This window comes from Opisthocomus hoazin, chromosome 18 (genome assembly GCF_030867145.1).
Source record: "Opisthocomus hoazin isolate bOpiHoa1 chromosome 18, bOpiHoa1.hap1, whole genome shotgun sequence".
Lineage (NCBI taxonomy): Eukaryota > Metazoa > Chordata > Aves > Opisthocomiformes > Opisthocomidae > Opisthocomus > Opisthocomus hoazin.
The window spans coordinates 8520677-8536767 of NC_134431.1; the positions used below are offsets into that span (position 1 = coordinate 8520677).

Consider the following 16091-nt stretch of genomic DNA (forward strand, 5'->3'; position numbering starts at 1 on the left):
GGACTTCAGGTGCTGCTGTACAGTGCCTTGCTCCGCAAGGTAGTGACAATACATCAGGGTTTCTAACCATTGCTTGCACACTGCACAGGGGTAGAGTGCTTTAACCACCACGTCAGGGTGCTGGACAACACTAGACCTGAGCCAGCTTACAGTGTAGACCAGGAGCTAGAACCTAGCCCGCAGGTCAGGGTTCAGAGATCTTTGTTTCCCACCTTACTTCTCCCAGCAGTCAGTGTTTCAGGCAGGTGCCACTGAACTGAATTTAGGAAGCAGACATCCCTCTGATGCCCTTAGAGACAAAGACTTCTTATCTCAGCCTGCCATTAAGTAGCTTTTTGTATGTCCCAGGGCTGTACTCTGTCAGCTGTGATGGGCCAGGGCTTGAAACAGCTCCTCCCTGAGAGGCACAGACTGCTCCATTCACTCACTCCCTCCCAAGCACCACCGCTCCCCTGGTCCTGCCACCAGCACTGCCTGAGCTTGTAGCGAGTCAGTGTGATGGATTGCAGGGTGGGGAAGTAGAGGCCAGCAGTACACAGATAAGCAGAGGAAGATCACAATACAGGAGGAAGACTGGCTTCACTTAGTTAAGAGCTATGCTTTTAACAGCCCTGCTGTTGTCTGGAGCAGCAGATACCTGCACTGTTCAACTATGTTACACCGCCTCCGAGCAGCAGCATTCACCATTCTTTCCCCTCTCAGCAGCAATGCTGTTTTGTACCTTATTTCTTAGACTTCCCCAGCAATACCACCAGGTAGGCAAAGGTCAAGCACAGCAACAAGACTACTTCAAGCCCAGGGTCACTTCTGCTCCGCTCTCTTGTTCCAGCAGCGATGCTGCTGACTGTGCAGGACGCTGCCCGGGCACGCAGAGGTAGTGCTGTCCACACGGGCAGCTGGAGAGTTTGTGGGAGGCACACCTTCACCCACACCTTGCAAAAGCCACAGCAACTGCTCCAGACTGGAGACTCCAGACGACATTCGCGTTGCTGCTCCTGCCTCAATTCCCTAAAGCATCAGACATCCCCAAGGGGTTCAGCCAGGGAGCTACTCTGAGAGGTTTCCAGCATACATGGGGATCCAAGGCACAGCTTCACCTTTTCTGAGAAACATACAAGACCCTGGTCTTCCTTCACATCCTTTCTTAGGCTTTCCCTGGGTTCCTTGGCCCCACTCCGAATTCCCTCTAGCTTTATAGCTCCTCAAGCTGAGGCATCTGGCATTGTAGGTGGTGTCACAGGCACATCTGAACTGGCCTGTGACACCTGAAAAAAGGTTGCAGACACACTAGCCAACAGCTGAATGAAGTGTACCTGTACAGTTCTGTTCCAGCTTCTTACATGCATTACACTCATGCAAACGTGCATTTTTCCTCTAGAGACATAAAAGCTTCCAGGCGGTTACACTTTGGGAGAAACGACAACTTAAATGAAGGTCCTGGATATTAAGTAGGTTAAAGTCCTTTATAAGCACCTCTCTGAGAAGGAGATATCTAAATAGTGCACAATTCAGGCTGAGGGATCTGCTATGAGGAAAAGAAATATTTAAGGAGGTCAGAGGAAGAAGTGGCAAAATAAAGGCAAGAAAAAGGAATGATGAAAAGCCCCAGGGAGGAGGCGCAGGTGAGGAGAGCAGACCACGCAGGAGCAAACGTGTAAGACACACTATTAAAATGCTGGAAGGAAAACAAGAGGTAGGAGAGGTGACTCAGCAGCGAGCTGAAGTGAGAGTATGATACAGCACAGAAGGAAGACCGAGACAGCAACACAGCGGGATGGAAAGAAGGTAGGTGGTGCTGATGGAGGTGTACTCCTGCCAGCTCAGGGTCAAGTAAGGTCAATACATCACCAGTCTCAAGTACCAAGGGGCCTCTAGGGACTGAAATTCCTTCCCTAATTAGGACGAGCAGAGCATTAAGGCCAGGATGATGACAGTGACATGCTCTAGGAGAGGCCCAGAGAGCAGAACACAGCAATAATGGGTCCTAGCTCCTCCTGCAAGCAGGGAGCATCCCAGCGGAATGCAGTGCAGTTACAAATGTCTTCAGACCCATCAGTGGCTCCTTGAAACCACTGGTCAGGAACACATATTGGAGAAGCAGCTTCTGATTAACAGCTGCTCCCCAACACCTCAAAAGCTGGGTCCTGCACACCACAGACACACACGGTGTGGTGACCAGCAGAAGACCCTCGGTGCCAGTATTCCCGCAGGCATACAGGGTCCATTACAAAAGGAGAACCACAGGAAGATGATGCCTTTGAAAAGGAAGTTAAAACCAGCTAGCTAGAAAGGAAAAAAAATTCAGGTAGATGGTGTGAAATTTGCTTAAAGCTGTCCTAGAGAGTCAGAAAGGATCAGGAGAGCCTGCTGGTTGGCAGCTCGTTCATTTAATTGTACACATCCCTCCCTGTCAGCTCTCTGACTGCCGTCCCACCAGCATCACAAGCTACAAACGCTCATCACAGCAGCCTGACCCAGGTCCACCGGCATGAAACAAAGTATTGGCTGTCTTTCTGCAAAGGGAACTAACCCATGCTTTGGGGGTGGAAGCATCAGTTCTTTATTAGTGTCAGCTACAGGAACAAATAAAACTACAGAACCCAATAAATTCACTAAAAATGATGATTCATCCGCACTTGTCATTTCCTGGGCAACTGAACCAGGCTGGGTTCCACACTACATTTCACAATATGCTTTCAGTAGCGAGAAGAGAATTAATGTGGGGATTTTCTACAGGTGCAGGAGGAAGCAATTCTGCAAGGTTTACAATACACACAAAAAAATAGGACGGGGCATTGAAGACAAGCCAGGGTCACTGTACAGGCACGATTCCAAAAGCACGGTGGGGTTGCTGCTGCTGTTCTTCAAAGGCAACGTTCTCAGGGCTCACTCTCAGTCCTCAAGACTACAGAAAAAAACCCCAAAGAACCCACATATGCAATTTCGATTGCTAAAGGAACAGTTTCATCCAGACAAGAATTCATCTCAACTTGGATTAACATACAGTTCCCTTGTGAACACAAGTCAAGGAACTATTATCTTCAAAGGGGTACGTGGGAGCTTGAACTGCTAGGGCTGTCCCAGCCTCAGCAGCAGGGCCAGCTCTCCTGCTCAAGCCAACAGAACCACCAACAATGTACAGGCTATCTGCTGACAAGGTTCTGCAAAAAACACTGGGAAATCCCAGGAAAGGTTGTGCTGGTCCCCACTAGACCTACAGAAAAGCAAGGTCGTTTCCTATCTTCCTTCGTGGTTGCACAGTCCTTGTGAACACAGGAATACCACACAGAACCATGTCTCTGCGGTACAGTTAAGGCTGGGAAGAGGAGGATGCAATTTAGGAAGTGGAATATTACAGTCAAAGATACATACATTGCTCATTGAGCCGTATTTGGTCTGGACAAGAGCCCCAATCCCTGGTTTCAGAGTCAGACACCGGCCCCCCTGCACACCCCACGCGGGTGCCGACGCCTGCAGCAGCTCCCCGCACCTACCCGCGGTCACTGCAGGAACGCCACGGCGCTGCTCTTGTGCGAGGACTCGGTAGCCTGGTGCGCTTGGAGAACAGCGACCGCTTCCTCGATCTTACAACAGAGAGCACAGGGAGGGGGGGAAGAAGTTGAGTTGCTCCAGCACAGGAGCACACTGCGCAAGAAATGCAATACTCCAGGTCCTGTCCTCCGCACAGACCCACTTCCAAGAGGTAACAGACTTCAATAATACTGATCAGCTGACAGACCTCTTCTGTCTCTTCCCTAGGAAGATGCTGGGGCATCTCTCCTTTTCTATAGGAGTCAGAACTGTCCAGAGAGAAATCAAGCTTCTCTGTAGATGGGGCTGCCCATGCTCCTTCCAAAAATGCCCATGAAAGGGTACAAGGGAATCCTGCCTCCAAGGAGCAACAAGGACGTGCAGTCAATTTACTGCAGCTGTTTGGATGGGAACCAAAGCTAAATATTCACCAGGATTAAGGAGGAAACTGAAGAAATGCCTCGGAGAGGCAGCATTTATCTGGTTTCTAATCTCAGGAAAGAGCATTTCCCCTTCTCCTTCTGGGCAGCAACACCCACCCTTCTCTTCCCCTCTCACTTCCCAGCCACCTCCAAGCCACCCTCAGACCCTGGCCCTTTCGCTGAAGGTGGGCAGGCGCTGGGTGCGGTGCCATTAACCTGGGGCCCTTTCTGCTCATTTTTCACTTCAACAAACAGCAGCTACTTGCTCTTCCCATGGCTATCGATGTCCTTGGCCCACCTTCCGGGCCATGACCACCCTTCCTTCCAGCAGCAGGCAGTTGTCCCCTTGGGATGCGATTTGGGCACCGAGTGCCTCCTACCTTGCAGCGCAGGGAGTCGGGGGACTCCAGGAGCAGCAGCAGCTCGGAGTTGTCTATCTCCAGCAGCATGCCGGTGATCTTACCGGCCAGCGAAGGATGCATCGCATGGATCAGAGGGTAGAGGCGCTCACCTGCTCCAGACACCAGGACGACATCACTGCTATGCAAGACCTCCAGCATTTTCAAAGCCACTACAAACCCTCCTGCCCTCCCAGCTCTGTCCTTCAACTGGAAAGGGATATGAGGGTGGTGATGGTGGTGGAAAAAAATCACTGCTTGCAGGCAAACCTACTCCAGCACGTCACAGCAACACCGTTTGCAGGCAAAACACTCCCAGTCCCACTGCAGCACCCCCATACCACTGGGAGACTTAGCCCTATCTACAGGACATGCTTCCCAGGAGGGAAACTGGTGTGGGGGAGGACAGCCACCTTTGTCTGGCCAGGAACAATTCTAATTGCCCTTCTCCTGCCATCCCATCCTCCAGCTCATGGATTATTTCACTGCCAGATTCCCCAGCACAGTTTCACCACAGCGCCTCAGCCCTGTGCATACGCCTCCCTCTTCCCTCCCCACATTACTCCGCTCCCAGCCCTCTCTTGGGCAGAGCTGACCCCAGCTCCCATGGCCACCGAGCTGCCCATCGGCACCCGAGAGCAGTGACGCAGGATGGCTCAGAGTTCAGGGCAATCTGGCCTGGCAGCACGGGCAGGATGGAGCCCTGCCTCTCCTGCTGAGCTTCGCCAGACACCATCTCACTGCCAGGCAGCAAATGGAGACAGGGAGTGGGTTTGCTGCTTCCATACCCTTCCAACACAGCCCGGGTTTATTTCTTTTACAGCAGCATAATGCCAGAGCAATCCCACAGAGGCTTACAGCTTCTCCTAGCAGCTAGGTTTTGCCTGGTGCATGCAAGCCCACACGCCCTGACACGCGCAGCCCCTCAGCTGGACCCACCCCAGCAGAGCAGCCCTGACACCCACCTATCATTTGCTTCTGTTCCTGAGGAGGGGCTGCTGCAAGCATGGATGCCGTCAGCGGCTCCTGTCCCTGGACGTGCACAGCCGGTTCTGCTACCTGGAGGAAAAAAAAAGGCAAACACAGAAGAGCAATCAGACATGCCCGAAGCGATGCACGAGCTACCTCGTCCCCAAGCCCAGTGGGGACCCTCCCAAGCTGCCAACGCAGACTCTGGCATTGCCTGCTTGTATCCAAACGCTGGCTTCCAGCAAAGCCAGAGCCAGCCATCACGGCTGTGTGACTGGATCCATAGCCCCAGTTACCCCAGCAGCCCCCGGGAAAGGTCCCCAGTCCAAAAGAGCTCCGGGGCTGCCCAGGGCCAGCAGCCGTGTTAGCCCAGAGCGGGACCAGCGCTGGTGCAGGTTGCGGCGGCCACGCCGCAGCCGGGAGCTCACAGAGCTGTTACCTGCGGGGCCACCACGTGCCCCATCGGCTGGATGTTCCTGACGGCCGAGGAGTACTTGTACTGCGGGGCACCCCGCGGCAGGCTGGGCGAGGAGGGCACCCGGCTGCTGACCGTCTGCGTCCCGATGTTGGCTGCAACGGGGATGGGAACATTTGTAAGGAGATGCCTGTTAAATGCACTGCTGCACCAGGGAGGACGAAGCCAGAAGGGCAGCGTGCTCAGCCAGAAGGCCCAAAAAAATCCCCCCACCACGCTCAAAGTGGCCCCTGGGTGCAAGGCAGCTTCCCCAGGACAGGCAGGACTGCCATCCCACCCACTGGGCTGCTCCGATTCTCTGCAGAGGGCAGGAGAGCTGGCAAAGGCACCTTCTCCTCCAGAAACGCCTGTCTGCATCAGCAGCTGGAGGATGGGCACAGCACCGAGGAGGGGGGACTGCAAGAGCTGCTGCCCCCAGCTCCCCTCCTGCAGCGAGGCAAGGGCAGAGGAACGAGAGGACAGGGTTAAAAGTAGAGGGGACAAACCAAGGACAGCCCTCCTGGCCCTCCTGCTCATTTCAGTGATAAGACACTCAACACCAAAGACCACCTTGGGCTAAATCACATGAAGCCAAGAGGGCTGTAGACCCTCAGACCTCCTCCAGACCTTCACCCACTCACCAGGTGAGCAACTTCCACCCTGGGCTACTTCTGCCTCTCCTCAAAGCCCACCCATGGAGGAGCATCAGAGGGGGCTACTCTGCAAGCCCCAGTGGGCATCCTCCTCTTCCTCACCCACCTGAGAGGCAGAGGGGTGACAGGACAGACACGGGGTTGAAGCACTCTCGGGGTGAGGAGTGCCCTGGGCACCGCGTGCAGGACAGCAGCTCTGTCACCAGCCCTGCAGGAGCACAGCCACATCATGCCGGAGAGGACACTGGGACAGCCCCAGCACAGCCAGGCATGGCAAGGCCAGCAAGGTCTGGTTCTTTGGTGGTAGCTCCAAACACCCCTAACATGAACACGTTTCACTGGAGGCTTGGCCTTGGCAGCAGTTCGGCTAGAGCCATGAGAGCCTCTTCTGCCCAAGAGGTTCTTTCCCAGCCTCCACCGCAGTCTGAGCACTAAGCCTAGGGTGCCGTGGCTTCATCGTAGAATGGTAAGGGGTTGGAAGGGACCTTAAAGATCATCTGGTTCCAACTACCCTGCCATGAGCAGGGACATCTTCCACTAGACCAGGGTGCTCAGAGCTCCATCCAGCCTGGCCTTGAACACTTCCAGACAGGGGACAGCCACAGCTTCTCTGGGCAACCTGGGCCAGGGCCTCACCCCCCTCATGGTGAAGAATTTCTTCCTAATATCTAATCTAAATCTGCCCTCTTTTAGTTTAGAGCCATTGCCCCTTGTCCTGTCACTACACACCCTTGTGAAAAGCCCCTCTCCATCCCTCCTGCAGGCCCCTTCAGGCACTGGCAGGCTGCTCTAAGGTCACCCCGCAGCCTTCTCTTCTCCAGACTGAACAGCCCCAACTCCCTCAGCCTGTCCTCATAGGAGAGGTGCTCCAGCCCTCTGGTCATCTTCATGGCCCTCCTCTGGACCTGCTCCAACACATCCATGTCCTTCTTCTGTTGGGGGCTCCAGAGCTGGACACAGGACTCCAGGTGGGGCCTCACAAGAGCAGAGTAAAGGGGCACAATCACCTCCCTCGACCTGCTGGCCATGCTTCTCTTGATGCAGCCCAGGATCATCATCATCATCACCACCATCTTTAATATCTTCAAGGACCAGTGGCCAACAAGGCCAAACTGCGTATCGGAGACCTACCCCATTACCTGAAAGACCACAACCTTCCCCCAGATTCACACACTCCTTCACTACAGACACTGCTCCACTCCCACCACATCCAAGGGCACCATCTGGACTCCTCCACGAGCAATCCCACAAACTGTGGTCGGGGCAGACCCAAGCTTGCAGCAAGCACCCTCGCCCACGCGTGGCCGCGACGGCGATGTCCGAGGCGGGTCCTTCACCCACTCACCCACTCTCTGGGCCTGGGGGTGCACGCGGGGCACCTGCGTGGAGGCCTGTCTCATGGTGCTGATGTTGGAGAGCAGGCGCCGGGGCGGCACGGCGGCCCTCAGCACAGGGGTAGCTGCAGGGTACGCTGCTGAGGAAATGGAGCACCATTAATGAACCTTCTCAGTAGCAAAGGCACAGGAGGAGATGTGGAGGGGGAGTGACCACAGCCGGGGAAATCTCGGGAGCACCTCACCTCTGGGGTCAACCCTAATGCCTCATCTCCCGGTGCCCATCACCGTGACCCCTGCACCAAACCCCCGCACACTTCCCCAGACAGCAGCCCCCCGTGGTCACAGGCTTTGTGCTGCTTTTAGAGACCCCCAGACCCTCACCACGACGCCCCAGGGAGAGGCAGGCGGACTCACGGGGAGGCCGGGAGGGCTGCGCACTCCAGCGAGTGGCAGGGCGGACTGGGACAACTGGGCTGGGGCTGTAGAAGGTAGCTCTGGTTTGTGGCTAGGAAAGGAGGAGAACACATCATGCAAGGTGACTTGGGAGCTGAGCCGAGTCAGATCTAACCCGCAGCATCTCGGCGGCCGCCGCACGCAGACAAGCGAGCCAAAGCCACACTCCAGCGTGCCAGAGCACTTTAAAGATCAGCCTCCAGTCCTCCTGCCTGCATGTCCTCCAGCAGCAACACTTCTCCCCACAAGCTTTTGTGCCTCTGCAGCCCTTCTCTCCCCCCCTCCTTTCATCAGGGGACTTGTTCTCCACACTTGCACTCTGCCACCAAACTCATCCTTGGTCCCCTCCTCTGAGGAGTGGTCGGTGGCTACTAAAACCCCAGCCCATTGCCTGAACCACCCGCACCCCGCCAGCGCTTTGGCAAGCCCTGCTGCTTACATGGAAGCCCAGCACTGACCCCACCGGTACCACTGACCCCACCGGTACCACTGACCCCACGGCAGCGCACACCCAGGTCTGCACAAACCAGGGTTCGCTCCTCAGCCCAACTGCCACCCCCTCCTCCAGCCCCAGCCAGCTCGGGTCCCCACGGGAGGCTGCCATCTGCGAGCGGGGACTCACCTGAGGGATGGGGGGGAGGAAGTACCCCGGGGGGGGCTGGAAGGAGCCCAGGAGAGGGCCAGGCAGGGCCCTCATGGTGGCTAATCTCTGCATGTACTGGTTGGTGAGGATTGCTTTCCGCTCTTCTTTCCTTTGAGCGAGCGCGACGTAGAGAGGCTTGGTGCTGACGATCCGCCCGTTCATCTCCGTCACGGCCTTGGTAGCCTCTTCTGGGGAGGAAAAACATACAAACCCAAACCCTTTGCTGTGGCCACCCTCTGTCATCACCTAAAATTGGATTAGAACAAGACAGCTAAGTGCACAGATCGCCACAGCACCCAAAGCACAGTGGGGTGGGGGGCCATGTGGGACCTGCAGGCACCCCATTGCAGCCCCCACACCCAGGCTGGGACGGATGGGGCTGTGCCCGGGGGGCTCCAAGGAGACATTTCTCCAGGGAAGGGGAGGATTTGCTTGGGCAAAACCAGTAGGCTTGGGAAATGAAGATGGCAGGGTCTGGGCAAGCCCAAGGTCTGCAGCCCCGTGATCTCCCAGGGGGTCGGTGCCCCAGCCCCACAGAGCCCACGGACCAGCAACGCGCTGGTGCTCAACGCTGCAGAAGCCAGCAAGGGCTGGGGATCAGCAGGACACCGTGCCCTGCCCAAGGGCCATGCGGCGTCTGTCTGTGGCAGGTGACCTTAAAGCCAGACCAACCCTCTGCACCCGTATGCACGGCCTTCAAGAGAAGCTTGACACCAGCCTTGGTGGCAAGACTGACACTTGTACGGTTTTCCAAGGGGCAAAACGCCAGCCTGTGAGCCAGGAAAGCCCCGCTCTCCCCACAGTGAGGTGGCTTTTGGGTCATTTACATTTGTATCAGTGACACATCGGTCCCAAACCACAGAGCAGCTGTGCAATACCCAGAATGATGTGGCTTTAAGGTCCCATTCCACACCATCAACAAGCTCCTCAGGACAGCATGGGGTGGAAGTGGCATGTCCTTCACACTTGGCTTGCAACAAGCCATCAGCAGGGAACCGTAACAGGATGATAATCCTGATGCACTTCCCAGGGCTGAACGCACCGGCCAGCCGAGCCCGGGAGCCCCAGCGACAGCCCCGGTCCCTCACCTTGGCGCTGGTGATGGTGCCGTAGGGAGAGAACTCCTTCCGCAGCCTCTCGTCATCTATCCCATCATCCAGGTTCTTCACATACAGGTTGACCCCCTACAAACAGGCAGAAAAGCAGCTTGGCCTCCAGGCTCCCAAAGCTCACAGCAGCTTTTCAAGCTGGATGGATGTTTCACACACAGCTCAGCCCGAGAGTGGGACATCCCACAAACACATCTCCGGAGCTGTCATAACACCAGTGTAGAACAGCCAGGACCATGCGTGTGCTCCACTCACCAGCGAGACACCCCAAGAGAAGAGGGTGCCCAGAGCATCGCTATGAAGCTGCTCCAAGACCTCAGGAAGCTCCCTCACTTCCAGACTAATATTTTAATTTCTGGAAAAGAGCAGATCTGTTTGTTCACCTGCCAGCATCACCCTGGGCTTGGATCTCTCTCCTTGTTCCTGATACTGCTTCCCAGGACACTACCAGGCAGTGACCGGACCCCTGTGCGCATCTTTTTTAATTGCAGAAGGGACCCAGCACGCTGACCTGCTCCGGAGAGCCCTGCGCTGTCCCCTGGATACCCGGGGGAGCACGTCCCCAGTGTGGCCCTGCAGGACGGAGCATCCCACTCTCCCCTTACCTGGTACCTGCTCACTCGCTCCTGCTTGATCTGCTCGAACTTCCGCTTCAGCTCGCTCTGGCGCTCCAGCCGCTTCTGGGCCCGGCCCACGTACACCAGCCGCCCGTTGATCTCCTTCCCGTTCATGTCGGCCACCGCCTGCCAGCGGAGGGAAGGGCTCTGAGCACAGCAGGCAGCTGACGGCCACAGCCCTGTTCTTCATCCACCACCCCGGTCCAGCCCCACCACGAGCAGAGACCTCCCTGGGAGAGGGCAGGGCAGCAGCTCTGCTCCCCTTCGCCAGGTCCTGCCCGTCCTGGCAGCCCTGCCAGGGCCAGCACGAAGCCGGGGAGGTTCCCTGTGCTAAGGGGAGATGGAAGCATCGGCAGGGGACAAGCCTGGGGCTGAGACAGTAGACAGGCAACCAGGAGCCTCTTGCCTTCTGGGCTTCTTCATGCTTCTCAAAGTTGACAAACCCAAAGCCCTTCGAGCGGCCAGTGCTGTCCATCATGACTTTGACACTGAGCGTTTTCCCTGCAAGAGGAAAGGGAAGTATGCGTCTGAAGAAGGATCTTCACCATGCTCGGGAGCCACCAAGAGTCCAGCGAGGACAGCGGACAGCCGTGGCAGTGCAGCAGAGCCAGGCGGGCGGGCAGACAGCGGGACCCGCGCTGCGAGGCAGGAACGGGGGCTGCGCGTGTCGGTGAGGGCGATCCCTCCCACCCGCGATGCTGCTCTCATTGCTCTTGGCTTTTGGTTCCTCCAGCCAGGGCACTCAGCTCCTTTGGCCAGAAGTTCTCACCACCATCACACGTGAATGCACACACTGGGCGTGCATGCAGGGTATTCACAAGTCACTTGAGCTGGCGCTGGCCAAGCACGGGCACTACGGTCCATGCGTTGGCACAACACTAAACCCTGTTGCAAGAGACATCCCCCAGTAACGGACTACCCTGAAAAGCCCTTTCTGCTTTAAATTCAGACTTAGCATCTCTTATTCCTGGGGCTCCTACAACCAGACACCACCCTGGTTTCAAGAAAATTTCAAAAACTAACAAAACAAAAAACCCCACTTTTGTTACCCAAGAAAGTAAAACACTCTTTTCTCCTGGAGAGCACCCAAAACAAGTTATCCTCCATCCCTGCAGGGTAATCCTGACTACTTAAGCCACTGCAGCCCTTTGGTGACGTGCTGCTTAAGGAAGTCTGATCCCGTCGAGAGAGGGGCTCGGTATTTCAGTCAAGTACTCTCCCCGGCTTTCTCTGCAGTCACACTAACTCCAGTTTATCAGACACGAGGATATTTCACTTCAACAACTGCACTCACCAAACTTGGAGAATATTTCCCGCAGTCTGTCGTCATCCATGTCATCCCCAAAGTTTTTGATGTAGACGTTGGTGAACTCCATTGCCCGAGCCCCAAACTCGGCCTCGCGCTCTTTGCGGGACTTGAAGTGCCCAACAAACCTGCGGGAAGCAAGGCGAGGGACCTGAAACCCTCCACATCCTCCACAGAGGGAAGATGGACACAGGAACCTCTGTCTCGGTAGAGGCCAGGAGAGACCCCGTCACCTCAGGCCACGCTCTGCTCACCTGTAAACCCACAATCTGCTTCACATTCAGCAACTTCAGCATGTCCCACTCTGCGGTTCCCCCGCCCAGACCCCACTTGGTACCACCAAAACGGGGAGTGTGGTAACACAGGGCACAGCCCCATGCTGGGGGTGTCACCCCAGGAGACCCCAAAAGACCCCAAGGGATGGCACCAGTGCCAGCTCTCTTCCCTCAAGGCAGCCCCAAGCCCTTCGGGCAGCCGCTTGCCTCTGTGGAGACGGGGATGGAGAGAATAAAGGGATGCAGTGGAAGCAGAGAGCTGAAGGACAACAAAACCTCTTCCTACCCAGATTATCTGACACTGACAGCCGAGACCAAGGACCAAGGACCAGCCCTGCTTTGTGGGCACTTGTTACACCACCTCAGCAACAAAACACAGCCCAGGGCTGGACTCCTTCCCCACCGTCAGGAACAGCTCCAACCCACCATTGCACTTTCACCAGCGTTGACCACAGCGACTCACTGCCCCCGGGAGCAGCAGAGCTGCTGTGCCCAGCGGGGACGGACAGGAAGAGAGCAGAAGAAGGGGAAGAGGTGGGAACCCGAGCAGGGCAGGCGTTTGCTCCCGAGCGTGCACCAAGGCAAGGGAGGACCAAGCGCAGAGCGAGGAGACGCTCTCCTCTCCAGCGCTTACACCTTCCGGTCGTTGAGCAACATCCCGTTCATGGTCTCGATGGCCCGCGCTGCTGCCTCGTGAGTCTCAAAGTGAACAAAGCCATAGCCACGGGATCCATTTTCATCACAAACCACCTACAAACAGAGAGTGAGGAGGAGGAAAAAAAGCAAAGCAAAAAAAAAAAAACAAAACAGACAGACGCTGGTTTTCTCCATGCTTGCACACGAGTAAGTCACAGGAAAACCCACCCTCATTTTTCAGGGACATTTACCCTTCCCGACAGCCCACTCCCCCCAAGTTGTGTTGGGGTGCTGGCAGCGGGTCAGGGAGCCGGGCAAGCCCAAGGCCAGACTCTCAGTGCTTTACGTGATGCCACAGAGCTCGTGGCTCACCGAGACCCGAGTGCCACTGATGCACCGAGCTCGGACAGGACGACACACAACGTCTCCGTGCAGGGTCAGGGGAGCAGGGGCAAAAACCCCCATTCCCAGGAGAAAGACAGCAGGGCCTTTGGGCTGCAAAGCAAGTGGGAATTTAGAGGAAGTTTTGTAGGAAGCAGAACAAGAAAGCGAATTTCAGCTGGCTGGAGCACGCTGCTGGGAACGCGGGGCAGCTCCGCAGCAAGCCCCCTCCTCCCGCGCCCAGGGGAGCGCATACCTTGCAGGACAGGATGTTTCCGAAGGCAGAGAACGTGTCGTACAGGGCTTTGTTATCAATGGAGTCATCCAGGTTCTTGATGAAGACGTTTCCAACCCCTGACTTGCGGAGCCCGGGGTCGCGCTGGGACCACATGATGCGGATGGGACGGCCTTTGATCACTTCGAAGTTCATGGTGTCCAGGGCTCGCTCAGCTGGCAAAGAAGCCGAGACAGGGGGAGAGGGGAGGGTAACACACAGATCCCCTTCACATCTTACAGCAGCTGCGACCAACCCAGGATCAGGGATACCGTTGGACTGGAGCTCATTAACCTAAACGAGACCGGCAGCTCTGCTTCCCCTGGGCAGCAGGGCCAGGCAGGGGCTGCTCCCCTCCCCTCCAGCCACACCACTCCCTCCTCAATTTTCTTATTTTTCCTTTTTTTTTTTTCCCCTCTCCAAAGCATGTCCGACTCCCACAGGATCATTCATTTCACCGCAAGCTCCAGTTTGGCAGATGCCCAACTCATTTACTCAGTAAGGATTTTGGTCTCCAGGGCAACTAACCCAACACCTTCCCATCACCACTGCCTCGCTCCAGCATGAAACGCCCGCCGGGTACCATGCCATGCAGCGCCGTTATCGCCGCGATGCCTGCCGGGAGATGGGCCTCACTTCATGCCATGAGCCAGCAGGCAGCTGGCTGCCCCAGGGAAGGGCAGAAGGGGTTTTGGTGCCCTTCTCCATCAGCTCATGGAGGGAGGAAACTCTTGCCAGTCACCTTCCTCCCCCCACAAGCTCAAAGCCCAGGTGCTGCCTCCTCTCCCAGTCCCTAAGAAGAGATGGGAGTGGGATGCGCCACCGTCCGAGAGCAGACTGGGATTAGTTACAACCAAAACCCACCAGTAGCAGAATATTGCCAAGTCATAACAGCTGAGGCATCCACTCAACAACTGCTCCCCCCTTTTCCCACCGCCTGCCTTTCCTTCTCTCGCATACCCCACGCCCCTGTCACGAGGCAGCTCCTCGGGGCTGCGTTGCAGGGAGCTCACCATCCACGGGCTGCTGGAAGTTTATGTAGGCGTAGCCCAGCGATCGGCGCGTGGCAACATCCCGACAGACTCGGATGGACATGATGGGCCCAGCAGGCGAGAACTTCTCATAGAGCATGGCTTCGGTCACGTCCGGGTGGAGGTCCCCCACGTAGAGAGAGGCTAACGGATAGCCAGGGCCGCTGGCGTTCATGGTCAACCACAAAGCTCAGCTGTGGAAGAAGACAGACCCAGGGCTGCAGACTGTGGGTTTCAGATCACAGGCAGCAAGTGTGGACCCACACCAGGCCTGGCTGCACGGCAGCAGCGAGCCATGCCCTTCCCACCAGCAGCAACAGGACCAGGAATGCCCCAAGAATGCTGCAGTTCCCAGATTTTTCGGGGACATTTCAGTGCTGGTGCAAAAGCTGAGCTGGGCTTATCCACACGTCACAGCCCTTGCGCACCCAAGGAGGGGCCAGGGGGACACAACACACCGCACAGTCCGATTTGTGCCCTTCAAAACTCAAAACCCAAGAGAAGTAAAATGGAATTTAATTCCTCGGAAATTGAACAGTCCTTCCCCATCAGAGACTTTCATTTTAATTCCTCCTCAACCGCTCCCTCCAGCTGGCCACTCAGCCGGAGCGCATGTGGAGTGCGGCTTCGCTTCGACGCGCAAAGAAGCCCTGCCAGGGGATGAGCTCCCACCAGCAGCCACCACAGCTGCAGCCCACGCTCCCAGCAACCACCTCACAGAGTCACAGCATGGCAGGGGTTGGAAGGGACCTCTGTGGGTCACCCAGTCCAACCCTCCTGCCGAAGCAGGGTCACCCAGAGCAGGCTGCACAGGACCTTGTCCAGGCAGGTCTTGAATATCTCCAGAGAAGGAGACTCCACAACCTCCCTGGGCAGCCTGTGCCAGGGCTCCATCACCCTCAGAGGGAAGAAGTTCTTCCTCATGTTCAGCTGGAACTTCCTGTGCTTCAGTTTGTGCCCATTGCCCCTTGTCCTGTCACTGGGCACCACTGGAAAGAGTCTGGCCCCGTCCTCCTGACACCCACCCTGCAGATATTTAGGAGTATTTATGAGGTTCCTTCTCAGCCTTCTCTTCTTCAGGCTGAACAAGCCGAGCTCCCTCAGCCTTTCCTCCTAGGAGAGATGCTCCAGTCCCCTCACCATCCTCGTAGCCCTCCGCTGGACCCTCTCCAGTAGCTCCTCAAACCTCCATCTCAAACCAGGCAAACGTGGCTTTTTAGCCAGCCCTTCCCAGAAAAACCACGCCTCAGCTTGCCAACGAGACCCCCGGAGCGGGAAAAGCAGTGCTCGGCCCCGTGCTGCCTGCGGTTGGGTACGAAGGCGTCAGCCGCTGCTTGGGACCCCCGAGGCACTGCCCGGGGAAACAGAACGCAGCTCCCACCCTGGCAGCTTGCCAGCTCGTCTTCGGGGCTCTCACCTTCAGGCTCGGGAGACCCGAGACACTCGTTACAGACCCTACAGGTGCCCGTAACCACCGCGCACGCAGGCGAGCGGCGCCCGCAGCAGTCCCGCGGCCGCCGGGCGGCACAGGGCAGGGCCCCGCACCCGCGCTGCGGGGCAGCCTTGCTCACGCAACCCAGAGCCGCCGGCCGCGGGCCTCGC

General features: G+C 56.8%; 1 protein-coding gene across 2 annotated transcripts; it reads right to left on the reverse strand.

Annotated features, from left to right (window-relative positions):
• Positions 1-2727: 2727 nt before the first annotated feature.
• PABPC1L (poly(A) binding protein cytoplasmic 1 like) lies at positions 2728-14664 on the reverse strand. Of its 2 annotated transcripts, XM_075438596.1 has the most exons (15): positions 14472-14664; positions 13441-13634; positions 12802-12917; positions 11881-12020; positions 10993-11087; positions 10575-10712; positions 9949-10044; positions 8840-9106; positions 8179-8269; positions 7773-7901; positions 5760-5890; positions 5317-5410; positions 4334-4464; positions 3495-3584; positions 2728-2905 (listed from the first exon to the last, which is right to left on the reverse strand). In XM_075438596.1, exons 1-14 carry the CDS (start codon positions 14662-14664, stop codon positions 3501-3503), a joined length of 1899 nt encoding a protein of 632 aa, XP_075294711.1. In that variant the 3' UTR covers positions 2728-2905; positions 3495-3500. The 2 variants fall into 2 exon arrangements, with proteins under 2 accessions (XP_075294711.1, XP_075294712.1); XM_075438597.1 differs by lacking the exons at positions 2728-2905; positions 3495-3584 and adding an exon at positions 3586-3645 and having other exon boundaries at positions 7773-7898.
• Positions 14665-16091: the final 1427 nt, after the last annotated feature.